The sequence below is a fragment of the Centruroides vittatus genome, unplaced genomic scaffold (assembly GCF_030686945.1).
Source record: "Centruroides vittatus isolate TY-2023 unplaced genomic scaffold, ASM3068694v2 contig_919, whole genome shotgun sequence".
In the NCBI taxonomy this organism is placed as follows: Eukaryota; Metazoa; Arthropoda; class Arachnida; order Scorpiones; family Buthidae; genus Centruroides; species Centruroides vittatus.
In genome coordinates, this window is record NW_027122606.1 from 71,954 (window position 1) to 88,051 (window position 16,098).

Consider the following 16,098-nt stretch of genomic DNA (forward strand, 5'->3'; position numbering starts at 1 on the left):
CTGTCATAGATGATGCAATTTCCATAGCCATTATTGTATATTTTTACCTATATTTATAAACGAAGCAATTCTTATTTTGTTTATAAATAAAGTTATTAACTTTTATTATTGCACTAGCCTTAATATTAATTTGTAAGAACAATATTTGTAATGAATCACCATTTTATCAATAGTTTTTCTTCAGAATATAGTGATTTTAATATAATTATCTATATTAGATTTTACAGTGCTTTTATTGATACACACATCGTTTTTGCTAGAAAAAAGAATACAAGAAATAAAAATCTATTAAAAAGCTAGCAACAAAATATGGCTACTGTAATAAACTAATCACTAAATTGGCTAGAAATTTAAAATACAAGTCAGGCAAGAATCAAGTCAACAAAAATCTGATTGCAAATTTGTAACAGTTGAATTTGACTCCAGGTTATGCAAAGTTTATTCTAGCATAGCAAAAGACATATAAGAAGATATAACATTTAAAAGAAACCAACTATATTCAGATTATTATCCAATGGAAAAGAGCCCCTAAAGTGTACACCATACCTCTAGAAGATTCTAGATTCAGCAGATGCCCAAGTTATATAGGCTCAACTAACAGATCAACTGAGGCCAGAATAAGAAAGTATAAATATGACATCCATAAAGAAAATTATAACACTGCCTTAGCCCAGTATGCAACCAAGCCCAGGGGGTCCCCATGTTGGGAAAATGGAAAATTATTTTTTAAAAATATTTGATATACAAAAATTAAGCTAAGTGAAACCATCGATATCTATAAAGCAGCAAGCCAAGGCTTTGCATTAACAACAGAGAAAGCCTCAGAATATCACAAGCTTGGCAAGCAATTTTTTTATGTAAATGTACTTAAATCAATAATTTTTTAATAATTGTCTCCATATGCTTAATATTTATTACAGGTTATTTTACCTTTCAATGAATAATTTTATTTAAATTTATAAATCTCAAGTTACATCATAAGAAATTTAAATAGTGTAACCTCAAAGAAACTTTGGCTTGTTCCATTTTGGAACACAGAATAACTCTTTCTAATTGAAATGGCTTCTAACCTGAAGAAAGCTTGTAAATCAAGCCAAAAAACGTTCATAAAAACTATAAAGAAGTGCTGGAAATATATGTAAAGATGTGTTTGTTAAATATAATTTATAAAAAATTCCATCTTAAAATAGAAGATTTATTATTGATAATATTTAATTGTTTGCATTAATACTAATGTAATAATCAATAGGCAGATAATTATTAATCATGTGACAATTAAGGTGATAAAGTGCACATGAAGTTGCTTATCCTAATAATTTTTGTGGGAACGCCGGGGGAAGACGAAGTCGTACCCCCTTTTTGTCGGCGAACAGGTCGGCAAGACCCACCCCACTGTCAAGGATGGCTAAATTTATCGCGATATCCCGTTTTATCGGGATCGGTAATTTAATTGTCAGGTCGAGTGGAAGAAGTGTGGGGTCGTCGATAAGAAAAACGGCAATATCCGTAGTAGCAGGACAACACAGATAAGATTTATTAGAACAGAGGATCGAGTACATCAATGCGACGCATTCCGTCCCTAATCGCGGGAGAGAGAGAGCTCACAATTGTTAGGGGATTCATACCTCTCGGTTATCGCTTATGATCGAGAAGGTTCTTCGGGTCGGCTGAAGGTTCTTCTAGCGTCTTCCCTGGCGGTAAGCGGCAGGATCGGCTTCGAGGCGGAGGCTCTGGCGTCTGGAATGGCCTTCGTACAGGACTCGGGTCAGCGGGTCGTTCCCCTTCTTCCGACCTCTTTCTTAGATCTCTTCCCCCTTTATATACCCCCGGTCCCTTCCGTAACGATCACCAATCGCGATGGAGGGTGGTGATTTGAGTTCCATGACTCAGGTGGGATCCGGAGAAGGAGGGAAGCGGGTTTGACGGCGGAAGACTGTACATCCTTCGAAGCTTGATCGTTATCGCGAATCTCGATCGTTATCTCCCGAGGGGATTTGAAATAATGAAAATTTAAAATCGGATTGGCTAAATTCGGTCCTCACATTTTTATAATCATCTAATTTCTTTTACATAGAATTATTAGAGTTAAAAATAAATATTCTGGTTTATCTTATGAAACACTTTAAAGATCAATGATGAAGTTTAAGCAATAACCAAAACAATTTAATTATTAATATAAAACTATATGTTCAAAACAAATGTAACTAGTCTGAACATTACTGAATATATAACAAAAAACACATCAAATTTTTGTACCTTTTTTTCTAATATTTGGAGTATGGTAATTATTCTAATTGTTCTACAGTTATTCATTAATTTTAAAATGAAAATTTTCCTTTATTGGAAAACTTACACCATAATTAGATTTGGAAAATTACACCATAATTAGATTTGAAAAATTACACCATAATTTGAATTAAATTATAATTATTGTGGGTGAAGAACTATATGCGAATAACTCTAAATTTTGTAGTTTTCTCAGTAATACTGTGGTCCCCAACCTTTTTGTACCTAAGAGCACATTCTAGAATACCGGCCGGACAGCGGGCACCATTTATTTTTTCAAGGTGAATTTATACTTGGACATAGTTAATAATACATACACATAATGTACAGAAAACATTTAATTTCAAAAATGTAATAAAACATACACAAGACTATTAACAATAATTTTTACAAAACAAGTAATTACTAAACAATGCATACAAAATCTACAGAGTATAAAAATTCTTTATGAAAAATATAAATCTGAAAATAAATGTGATTTTTTACATTGCATTTCATTGGCCATTGCTTCGTAATTAGGAGAGTATGATGATATTCCTGCTCGTAAGCAATCGTCAAGGTGTTCATCTGTAAGTCGTGATCTGTACTTTGATTTTATGATATTCAGAACGGACCGGTTTATTTCATTTCAGGTATGGGAAATTTGGTTGGTGAAGATTTGGCAGAGGGGAAAAAGAGATCGGTCGCATTTCGCTTTGTGCTTTTATCTGTGTTGGACGCCATTTCTACTTTTGAGTGGTTAATCATTAAAAACGAAAAAATTTTTACATAGCATTTTATTGAAAACCGAAATATTTTTATTTTTATCGTGGTCGCACAGCGGCGGGCATAGGGTTGGGGACCACTGGCTGTAGAGTATTCCTATTACTATTTGGGACAGTAAGTAAAAATGAAAAATTTCAAAGAGTTCTATAAAAAGCACATTTTTCATGGGCAATTAAAGGTTGCTCATCAAAAATAATCTATTTTATTTTTAAACCCTATTTTCTGAAAATTACAGTTTTATACTTAGCAATGTATGGTTATATGCCAATACAATTGATACAATCTCAACTTTACCTTTCACGTTCTCCACCCAATCCACTAATCATCTTCTTGGCTCTCATTAATTGATTGGAACATCTTTCAACTTCTGATTCTAAAGCTGCTTTCTGATTTGTCATATCTTCAAGTTCAGCTTGAAGTTTTTCTAGCTTTTTCTCAACTTGTTTTAATTCAGAATGTTTCTGTTTTAATATTTCAAGAGTCTCGTTTAAAGACCTTTCAGCTTCTTTAAGTTTTTCTCGTTTAGGAGCCACAAACTGCATGGTTAAAACAGATAACAAAATTATTATTACTACATAGATTTACATTTATTAAGTTTGTAGAATATTGAAAAAAAAAAATAAGTGTTAAAATCAACAGGTATAACTATTTTGAATCTTTAAATTACTAGATGATCAAATGAAAAGATGGAGAAGTAAAGAGTAAGCTTAGTGATGATGAGAGTTAGTGGCACCTGACTAACTCATCACACATTACAGATTCTCAGGTGTAATGTTAGCTTATTATTGTTAGGTCATAAGTGTTATGATAACTGGAAATACCTCATGTTATAGAACAGTTAGTACTGTTGAGAATTAAAAAAATGTTACCAAAAATTAAAGCAATAGTTTATCGGAAAATATCTTAAATCATCTGGGCCTACTACAGTTATTTTACTTTTTAAATAAGAAACAGTCCATTGAGTCTGTATATAACAAAAAATTATCTGGGGAAAGACTTCAAGATCTTCATACACACTTAAAGTAAACATTACAAAATCTTTAAGGCATTTACCTCAAGAAACAGGATTATGTTATGATTCTGTTCACACAGCTGTAAAAAATCCAGCAACAAGTTGCTTAACTTTCCTGACAATGTTTAAAATTGTGTGTGTGGTGCCATCTGTTAAGATATTTTATTATTAAAAATTTTTATATTTTTAATTATTATGAAATGGCAAAAAGCTTAATTTTGAGTAGGGATGTGTTTTATAAAAAACTGTAAATGCTAATAATGAGTAAAATCATCATTAAGTCCAGCCCTACTCAAGATATGACACATGATCCCTTTTTATTTTCCACTCCCTCAACCTTTAACCGCCAAAATTTAATAGCATCAATCATCCTAATACAAAAACCTTCCTGCAAAATTTCAAAAATTTTCAACAGAAAGAAAAGGAGTTATTAAGTTTCAAAGAGGGTGAATAAAATTATGCCCCAAACACACACACACACATCTATACTAACATCTGTAAATACAGGAAAGAAAAAACCCCTAAATTTAAAAAAATTCACAAAAGAACTCTTGTTTGGACATAACTGTATAAGTGTCCTTCACCTGTTCTCTCTTCGTACACCTTTAGGATTAACAATTTCACTGGTGGAAATGACTGGTCTTTAGAGGCTATCATTCCCTGCCTCGATATGTAAAACATTAAAAAAATTTCCTCTGTGGCAGCATGCACATTTAAAAAATTACAATACATTTAATTAAAATATAATTATTAATGTCTCGGCTAATATATTTTTATTAAACGTCTTATATTTTTTTAAACATGCAAGCCACTGCCAGAGGGAATTTTTTTAATGTTTTACATATTGGGGCGGAGTGGAATGGTAGCTTCTAAAGATAGGTCATCTTCATCAGTGAAATTGTTAATCCTAATGGTGTACAAAGGAACAACACATAAAAGATACTTATACAGTTATACAGTGAATTTTTTTAAAGCATATTTATGTCCCAACTAATATATTTTTATTAAATCCCTGAATTGTTTTGAATTTCTTAACGTTTCAAGGTTCTGAATCTGAAAATATAAAAATCTTTGGAGGGGTCATTTTTTGACCAATTGCCATACTTTCTCTCTGTTATATTGTTATATATAATAGAAAGAAAGTAAAAATAAAATTTTTGTCTTATAAAGTAAGAGTTGTGCACACAAATATTTATATATTTAGAGTTGAAAATGTTATATATTGAATTCAAAAAATATATTTAAGATTTAAGTATTTCTCATGATGTGTAGCAAGGCAGTAATAAATATGGCAAGCTCATAGCATCACAAGTCTACACTTTGCAAATAATCTTTTTTTTTGTTTGATCATCTGGTAAATTGTAATTTATAATACATTTTTAAATATAAAAAACAATAAATAAATAATAATAACAATTTCTTCACTTTTCAAAAATATGGTTTTAATTAAAAAATATATACTTTTGCAACTCTATCATATAACTCCATTGCTAAGACCCATTTGCAAAGACCTTCTGCTGCAGGTGATGCTCTAGCAACTATTTTTGGTTTAAATTCAGGAGCTCCTATATATTCTTTCCTTATTCTTGTCATTATATCAGGCTTTTAGAAAACAAAATATATTAAAAATAAATTATATTTCAAATTATATAAATTTTAATTAAAACAAAGCTTTAGTTTTATTTTGATATTACTATATTAACAATAATAATTTATAGATACATGATAATTTTATTAAAATAATTTACCATATTTACTCGTTTATAAGACAATCTTGCCTATAGGATGAGGTGTGACTTTAAAGATCAAAACAAGTAAAATGGCAAAGCTGTATTTGGGACAAAACTATGTCTCGGAGATTCACTTAAGCACGATCACTTTGACGTTCTCATTCTCCAATCTTCTTTGGTATCGCTGGTTTTAAGCACAATCATTCAAATTTTGCCAGCCTCGGCCACGACCACGAGGTCGTCCACGATGCATTTTCGGTGAAATTAACCTATCCAATTTCGACATTTCTCTCCATTGCATGTCGCCCCAGGTTGAATTCTTGTTGATGACTAACAAAAATTTCCCATTTTTGATAAAAATAATCCTGGCCATTGTATCATCCAAAATTATTTGTTTTTATTTTGAACAAACAAAACATTAATAAATATTAATAAAAATAAAAAGAAAACAAATTATATTTTGGAAGTTAGTTTTAATATAAAATTATAATGACTAGCGCCATCTACTTTCAAAAATGTTCCAATGCTGAAACGAGATATCTTGGGTCAACCGGTCAAGGTCAGCATGTTGAGATCAGAGATATGTCGGGAATAACACGGAGCAGGTAAATGGGTTTTTCAAAGATTCGTTTGTCAAAATTCGATTTTGCAATGTTTGCGTTTCAACTTCCCAATGAGCAATGCATGTGCAAATTTCGCACTACTGCCTGTTTGTAGAGAGTGTTGCCATTTTGTATTTTATTTTGACTTAGTTCTCGGTCTCGAGTACCTACAAGTCCGGTCTTTTTATGCGCGCATGATTTGGGCACTTAATACTCTGTGCCAAATTTCAACTTCTGACATACCCCTTCATACCTCAAAGCTGGCTACCCAGCTGGCAGTACGATTTTTATAAACAAGACATAGTCTTGTCAATAAAGAAAATTAGATTTATTAATACATTTCTAATTTTATTTGGTTTAATCACAAATAAAATATCAAATTCACGTAAATGCACACATTGACCTGCAAAAATTACTGGCATTTTAAACTTTAAGGAAAAAATCATGTAAAATTGACAACATAATTTCTTTGTGTAAAACTGGACAATCAGAAATGTTTTATGCCAATTATTAACAGTCGAATCCACTCTCTGTCGATTACACTTATGAGTTTCTCCGAATTCTGATTCCCACATGAAAACATGATTATTCAGAATGGTTTAAAACTTATATCGGGCTTCCATATGATTTTGGAATTTCAATTCAAAAGCTTTTCAATTTCCTATTGCTATTCATCTTTACTCCTGACAGTACAAAAGAACGATTCAAACAACCCAGATAATACTTTTATTTTTAAACACCAGTAGGTGAGCATTCAGTAAAAAATGCAAATACACAGTTCACAAAAATTATTGCAAAAATGCAAAGAATCCTTCACATGTGTGTATAGGAGAACTTAAGTTTTTGAAGCAGTGAAAAATGAATAAAAACCTTGTCTTATATGTGAGTAAATACAGTACATGAAATTATTTTTATAAAATTACATATTTTAAAATTTTCTACAAAATAAATAATTTATACTATGAATTATATAATTTATGGCTTATTCAAAAGAGTACAAAGAATTTGATATTCAAATTCATCTCTTTCAATTTCTTTGTCATATCTAATCCCTTATTTTTGGGTTTTGTTTCTGTATTAAGCCACATTATTGGTTGGAAAACTGAAATATGGGAGATTTCAAAAGTTTGGCCCGAAAGTTGTCACTGTTAGGACTACACATTGATCATGACATGATATAAATTTTAAGACAGGACCTTTGAAAAGCTCTCTCTTTGGAACGATTCTGAGGAAATCAATGCAACTGCTGTTTGGCCCTGAATAGATGTGGTAAGAGCCTCTGTATTCGCAAGGAAGAAGTGTAATAGTGAAAGCTCTCTTGGACAATGCAATCATTGTATGAATGTTTTAAAGGAAAGGGTTAATAAGCTCACCTGTACTGGAGAAAATTTCCTACTGACCCAAAACTTAAGATAAAAATATAAACCAAGTTTTCAAACATATTATTTTATTATATAGATCAATTTTTTCCCATCATCAGACCCAACATCTCTTCTCACCACCAGCATGGAGTAATATGGCCAACCTTTCTTCCCTACATATTTTTCTGCAAGTCCTGATTTTTTATTACTAAACAATTCACAATCCAGCACTGGGTTTATTGTATCTGTGGCCATAGAATTTTTAATTTTTCTTGTCAGGGGACATTTGCTCTGTTACCAATCTCAGATGTGTTAACCCTAAAATTTGGTCCTCAACTGCTACAAAAGTTAGCTAGCTACAGTATTGGTAATTGATTGTTACATGTTATTCCATTGAAGACAATAGTACTAATTAGTTAGTACCCTGTCTCCATAACCTGAATCTGTGCTCATATGTCTCTGTAATCTCTGTAATCTCTGTAATCTATTTTTCTCTATTAAAGGTAGTTTTTATGTAAAAGTATCTATTTTGTTTTGGCTTGTGTTCTATTAATCATCAATAAAAAAATTAAAGGGGCACAATCCCTTTCTTCTCATAATAATTATGTACATTATGAACAAATATATATAAGTGAAAACATGATAAGTAGAGTATGTTATCATTAAATAAATGATATGAACATGAATATATATATCATATAAATTTAATACAACTTTAATTCAAAAATTACAAGTATAAATATTTTAAATTTTCATTAAGATTTTTAACATAAACTTACTGAAATGTTATCTTTATCGTATGTCTTCAGATCCTTGAAAAAGTTTAAATCACTTAAAGCTTTCATTGAAGGTCCCCAATAATCAAATATCTTTGAGAGAAAAAAGTTAATTATTTTACCATGTTATAATTTTAAATTTTTATTTAATTATGTTATTTTATAGAGCTATGATATATAATTTCTTTAAAATAATCTATTTATATTAGTAAAATATAAGCTATCAAAAAAGTAAGGAAAATACTAAAATTGTTCTTATTATAATATAATTACTATAAAAAACATTAAACAAAACATTTAAACAGTTAATTAAAATAAAAAATGTAAATTTAAACAAAATTTTTTTTGAAAACATCTGTTTCTATAACTAATGTTATAAAGCCGCATTGGCTCACTAATTCACTGACATGAAATGTTTGAGTATAAGCAGACATTTTACAGAAAAGTTAAATGGTATTGTTAATTGAAGGTGAATTTCAAATGCATAAAAAATATCCAAACTATCAAAACAGTCAAATGTTTTAACCACTAAAATTGTTAGAGTTCAACAATTGATGTCTCACAAATATACACAATATCCATGCAGTTAATTAATTGTCATTTATGTATTTTTTTAAATTTGATAACTATGGTATTAATTTTCTTGTATTATTTTAAATTACATATTCTTTTGTCTTATCATTAATAATTCTTTCTTAAATTTTTTTATGATTTACAATTATTTAATTAATATATAAAAAAACTAATAATATTTATAAAGAAAATAATAATAAAATGCAACCCAGAGAAGGAGTGTGTTGCAAAGTAATGCAAAAAGTCAGGTTTGGACTGTTGGAATCAATGATCGAAATTATTGTCGAATATTATGTGACATCGTTACGTACAACGAATTGTGTCACGATGTTTTGTAAATGTTCTTCTGTTATGTAATAAAAGGTTGGTGCTGTTGAACCCTCAGAGAACCGTTGGTGATGGTGACCTAGTTTTACACTCCCCTTCTCCAGCACTGACCTTCCGTGACTCAAGACAGTGTAATCTTTGTGTATTCTTTGTTTCTTTGTTATATGACCAGTTACGTGAGTCTAACTAGTTTTTACTAATCTCTCCGACAAGCAACACCTAGTCTAACATGGACCACCAAAGGCTTCTGCTTCATTGGAGTTTACAGAATTAAATTAAGTGATATTTCTCTAGCACTTTCAGGAAACTAAGTGCATCATCAGAGAACAACTAAACCTAACTTTTCTACAAAATCATATGTAATTGTTAACTTAAGTCTTTATGTTTGAAATTAAGATCAGTCTATAGATTTTCAATTATTTATTGATGTTTTAATTTTAAAAATTTTAAATATGGAAGTAAGATAACATTTGATAAGACACAGGTTCCAAGTCTGTAGATAGATTTTGGTGAATTTTTACATAGGGAAAGTCCTATCCTTCTATTTCCCTGTGGAAAGACAAGAAGAATGGAGTAAAGTGTTATGAGAGACATCTTTTTTACCCCGTATTTGCCTTCCCAGAATTCTTGCTTTCTTTCTGCTCAGAAACAGGTCTATACATAAGCAAAAGTGGGTCAGGGCAGGCCGTAACATTATAGTATCACTAACAATGGATCTTAAGATAACAAATGTACTTGATTAAAAAATATTTAAGTTTGATAATTTTTATTTATATTAAAAAAATTTGAAACATCACATAATTTTAAAATATTTTTATTTCATTAAAATCTTTCAACAATTATTATTACCTTTTTACCAACTTGTCTAGGATCATTTATTTTAACAGGTTTGATATTTTTCATTACACAAACAGCAGCCATAACTAATTTTACTGCTATGGGTGGATTTTTCATTGACTTCAACAAACTAATATCAGCTGGCTGAAAATAAGTAATTAAAATTAAAATATTTTATAATTCCAATTATAATTTGTTATATCTTTCAATTATTACATGTATTCAATTTAAACAGAATGTTATCAATACTATTTAAAAAATTCACTTTTATTAGGAATTAATTTTGCTTTTGACATCTGTTATGTATTAACTGTTACAGAAAAGACATTTATTTTTATTTATAAAATATTCGAATTAATGTGTTTCTTTTAAGTAAATACTGTTAATTCAAAAGATTACACATTTTTAAGACCTCTCTTTACTTATTACCGACTTCATTTTTCTAAATAAGGTAATAATCAATTTAATTTACAATTAGATGAAGTTTTTAATGATTTGAAGACAGAGTTTGCTCAAACAGAGACCACCATTTTTAATTCTGTGTTTAAGACAATACAATTCCAGTGATCAACCTTCTTTTTGAGGCTACTAGCCACCAAAAATGCTAAAAAGTCTTTTTAATAAACACAAATTTTCCAATTAAAAATATAAAATTTTCTAAAATAGGAATTGGTGACATACGAATGTCTTCTTTAAACCATCTAACCTTCTTGGGGTGTTTTCGGCTTCAAACTCTGTCTTCAATTCATTAAATATGAAAAGAACCATCAGATGAAACGAAATTATGAGTTAGATGAATATTTATGTTAATGAAGCTTTGACTACATTGACCTCAAATAAATAAACAAAAGACTAAAATTTAGAGTGTAATTCAGATTCGGTTATCAACTTATACTAAGTGATCAAATGAAATATTTATTGAGATTTGAAAATGCCAAGTCAATGCACATGACTCACTCATCACATTTGTGAAATTCGGGTTTTTATCTAGTTTTTCCGAATTAATTATTCCTACGATTTTAAAAACGAAAAAGAGAATTTGTGGGAAATTTTATAATTCTTCCTATTAAGGCAACCGATCTCATGCTGTAACATCATAAAATTGTACACTCAACATCCGAATTCATCATTTTCTTCCCTCTGACAGTGATCTCATGACTTAGTTCCCACGGCAAATCTATAAAAACTGCATCTTTCCCCCCTCAGGGGAGTTTCATTCGGTCTGCCAGTCGTACGTGCTCGTGGACGAGCCGCGAATTATTTGTTCTACACAGTCGCGACAAATTTGACCTAGTGCCTAACTGGACTTGTGGACCTAATGCCTTTTGGATTATATACATTTGACCTAGTGATATTCCGATGTCTACGGAACTTGAAAAGAGGTATTAAATGATGTATGTAAACTCTCTCTTGAGCTCCACCTACGCGAAATTGAGAGTTAGAATTGTAGTTTAGAGAACTTAGAATTGTAATTAAATTTTTCGTCGATTTTAATATATATTGTTTCGTTGTTAAAATGGTGTCTTTATTCGACTGTTGGCCACACCTAATCATCGACCCCATCTCACCTCCTCTCCACTCGCGTAATGCATAACAAAACGTAACAGCCATCCTTGAAAAGTGAGTAGGTCAACGACCTGTTGCCGGAAGGAGGAGTCGGACTCTCTCTGAATGCTCCCGGGGCTCACGCATTTGTCACAATAATGGTAAGTACATTTATTTATTTATTTTGAGTTTAAAATATTTTCCTTGAAGTCTGTAGTAAATAAATTTAAGATTTAAGTATTTGTTAACACCTTAGATGAGAATACACAACAGTTTACATTCACTTAAAACCTTTGTCAAGTACTGCACTCTAAATTGTCCAAGCAGACAATAACCATGGAGATAAAAACACAAACTGGAGCTCTCGCTCTACAAACAAGTATCATATTTAAATATCAACATTTGTTGGAATATCCTGAGAAAAGTAACAAATATGGCTGGCTAATGGCATTGCTAAGTTTATTCCTCACAAGTATACATTTCATTTGATTATACTGTATATACAGAGTTTTTTATCTTGAGACAATGAAATATCTTAATTGAATCTCATTATTTTGGAAAAAGGTTTAGACAAAAGTTGTAGGGTTTTGAAGAAACAATCAATTGGTGACCTTGAAAGTCATGTTGAAGGTCAACTCTGTTTTTTTCAATGGGAATACATATTTTTGACTCTGGAATGGAAAGAGTGGGACATTTCACAATCGGATATACCCTTGACCTTAAGGTCTAGGTCAAAAGTCAAGATTATTTTAAGTTTAAAATTAAAAGCTTTTTCTAATAAGAAACCATACTTTTTATTAATGGAATAGACAGGGAGGTAAAATTTACATTTTTTCATGACGTTATTACTTTGACCTTTAAAAGCATTCACTACTTTTAGCACTACCCACGAGTAACAACGTGGACATAGTAGTTTTCTGCTCCCTTTGAGGTGCTTATTTTCATGAGTTTCCTTGCCTCTCACTATCGGGGTACTTGTTTTCGGCGAGTCACTTTACTTCTCGTTGTTACTTGAGATATTGGTTTTGGGGAAAAATTTTATAACAAATGTTCAAAATGATACTCTTCCACTTTAATGCATTTGTTGAGCCGTGTTTCAAATGATCGTACGTGAGATGACCTTTAGAGGTAAAATTCAAAGTACTCAAGGTCATGGCTGATTGTGAAATTTCCTGCTCTTTCCATTATTGGAGCCAAAAATATATATTACCATTGAAAATAACAGACTTGACCTTCAAATGACCTTGATGGTTACAGTCAAGGTCACATCCAAGGTCACCAATTGATTGCCTCTTCGAAACTCTACAGCTTTTGTCTAAATTTTTTTCCAAAATAATGAGATTCAATTAAGATATTTCATTGTCTCGAGATAAAAAACTCACCCTGTATATATTCAATATAAATATATTTATACAACTGTTTATTTTTAAACAAATTAACAGAAATGCATAATTGTAATCTAGCATATTGATTCAATAATAAAATGAAAGGATGATATAAAATAAATGTATGTGATTTACTGTTTATGTACTAATTGTAACAATTTCAACTGATATGCATCTATATCAGCTTAAATCATTTATGCTGATACAGTGCTCAGACAATAAATCATACACAGAGATATCAGAAGCTTATATGACTTTAGTCTTTATGTAATTCATTTCTTCAAAAATTAAAACTGTTTCATTTTTAATAAAAAGCAGTCTTAAAGATTTTATTTTCTGTTAATAAAAATAACATCAATTTTATAGAGGTAGGAATAACTATGAGCCTAGGAAAAATACCCAGTTTCCCTTCTTTCTCACAAACCCTGATCATATATAATTATAAATTAATCAGATCCATTATAGATATGAAGTAAAAGCCTTGTTAGTGCACATAGGGCAAAAGAAAATTTTAAAAAACTGGAAATACCAATTTATTGAAATGTTACATTATTACCATAATTATTACTATTATAACGTTTATGATTATAAAAGCTGAAATTTTTCTAAATCAGAGAATCTTTATCATCCTATTTTTATTCTTATTTGAGAAAGATGATAATACAGATAAAATCTAACCAAAGGATATATTCAAAAATATCATTATGCAATTTATAATTACAGAGAAGTAATTTTATTCATTGTTATAAAACAATATAGAAATTATTTCATACCAACTTGTACTTCTGTTATAATTTTCACCGTAAAAAATTTAATATAAAAATAAACCGAGAAAATTAAATAACAGAAATTAATACTGTATATTTACTTTAACTGTATCTAAAGCAGCAAGAGCAGCTTCAAGAGCTGGGATAGCTTCTTTCAAATCTGATTCGCATTCGTCCTTCAAATTTTGTGCGGCAATAGCTTGATTGTTAGCTGTGGTTTCTTCATTGCTAACGATTTCTCTTGTCTGTGCAACTGCAGAAGATTCCTTCTCAATTGTCTAAAAGTTCAAATAATCCAAAATTAATTTTACATAAATAAGAATTATATATATGGGGTATGCTGAAAACAGAGAATTGTTACCAAATAACAATGTAAGCAGTAGCATATTGCTTTGTGTTTTAATATATAGTTTCATTATATCTTTGACGAAACATTTATTGAAGTTGTATAAATCCAGCTATTTTCATGCAATTCATCACAAATGCTATGATTAGATTCTTACATTCATACAATTAACACAAACATTTGTCTCCCATCTTCAATAAACAAAAAACTGAACAGAACGCACCACTTAAAATTAAAAGTAATCTGATCTAACAGTAAAAAAAATTCTTCAATTACAGGAAATATTTGAAATATATAAATGTAAATTTAAATGTGCTGTTTTTAATAGAAAAACATCAGACTTTCATATCTCTTCACCAGAAAAATATTCATACCAAAACTTAAATTCCCTGCAGGCTTCCCTAATCAGTGTATGAAATCAAAATATCTGTTGAGAAGGTGCAAGCCATCTGTAACAATTTTATAAAGTATCTTCTATGTATCCAGGTGCATGAAAGTTAAGTAACAATTGTTCCTTGTATAAGTATTTATTGTTATTTTTGTATTCAATCCATATCTTCGAAAAATATATATTTTACATTGTTGTCACCCCGTATACGTAGAGCAGAGTAAGAATGATATGAATATATAACCGTACATATATAATACAAAATACATCAAGATTACATAAAATTGTGGTGTACATACAAGTGTTAACGTACTATCCGCGAACGTAAGTACAGAAGGACCCAACAACAATTAAACAAATAACAAATGTCCCTTTATTACACTTTGTACAAAGAGGTTCAATCAGGTATCCCAACTATTTTACATAAAGGTTTTAGACCCAGCATAGTTTTCACAAAGGCTTCCTTTTTGCCGAACAAAGTACGGGGTGGCTGTTACCCAATCGCGTGACAATGAAATTTCGTATATCGCAGAACTAACCTAACTTAATTCTAATTTAAAGCTAACTTAATACTAAAGGAAATAATAAGGGAGATAGGAAAGTGAGAAGAAATAAGAATCGAAATGTTGCTTCACCCGGGACTTTCTATTTCAAGCCGATATGCACTTGGGAGGGCCTCGGTTCTTTTATCCTGACTTCCGTTTTTCCAAAGTTCGCTTCACTATATCGTTATTCGAAATTCTTTCCTTACGATAAGTTCTCTGACTTGATTCCTGCTTGGACAGCCTCGGACTTCTCTCTCGATCAGCTCCTTCTCGAGCTCTTCCTTACACGTCCGATCTCCTCCGTGTCTCGTCCAAAAGTGCCTCTTCTTGGGCGCTATCCACCCGGCCGCACATTCTACTCTTCTTTGTTCCGATTCTTAGAACCACTAATCCCACCCCAAGGCAATAACGCTCTTTGAAAGATTAGGAAAAGAGAAGACAAAGAACAAAGGAAATACTAAGACTAACTAAAATTACTAAAATACAAGTATAATATTATGGCCGACGGCCACAAAATCTTTCTACATACAAAATTAATTGATTAAAATCTTTATTATTCCTAGCTCAAAATGAAAATAGAATAACATTTTAAAAGCAATAAGAGTATTAAAATTAAAAATATTATTATATTTTAAACATGTTTTTAGATACATCAAAAAAATCTTACATGAATGCTTCAATATGTTATATTTTTTCAAAACTATATACTATATTTGCAAGTCAACCACTGGTCTTCATAGCATTAAAAAAAAAAGCCTCAAGTTTTATGACAAATGAAAATAATTAAAATATTTTTTCTTCTACATTTGATAACAATCAATATTAAATAATTATTTAAAGCAATTATGAGATT

General features: G+C 30.4%; 1 protein-coding gene across 1 annotated transcript in view; it reads right to left on the reverse strand.

The window, feature by feature from the left end:
* LOC136984445 (dynein axonemal heavy chain 7-like) overlaps positions 1–16,098 on the reverse strand; it is a 204,871-nt gene that overhangs the window by 57,048 nt on the left and 131,725 nt on the right. Inside the window, 5 exon segments of the mRNA XM_067281432.1 lie at positions 3,346–3,587; positions 5,525–5,665; positions 8,536–8,625; positions 10,282–10,413; positions 14,068–14,244. Coding sequence (XP_067137533.1) covers positions 3,346–3,587; positions 5,525–5,665; positions 8,536–8,625; positions 10,282–10,413; positions 14,068–14,244 — 782 coding nt within the window.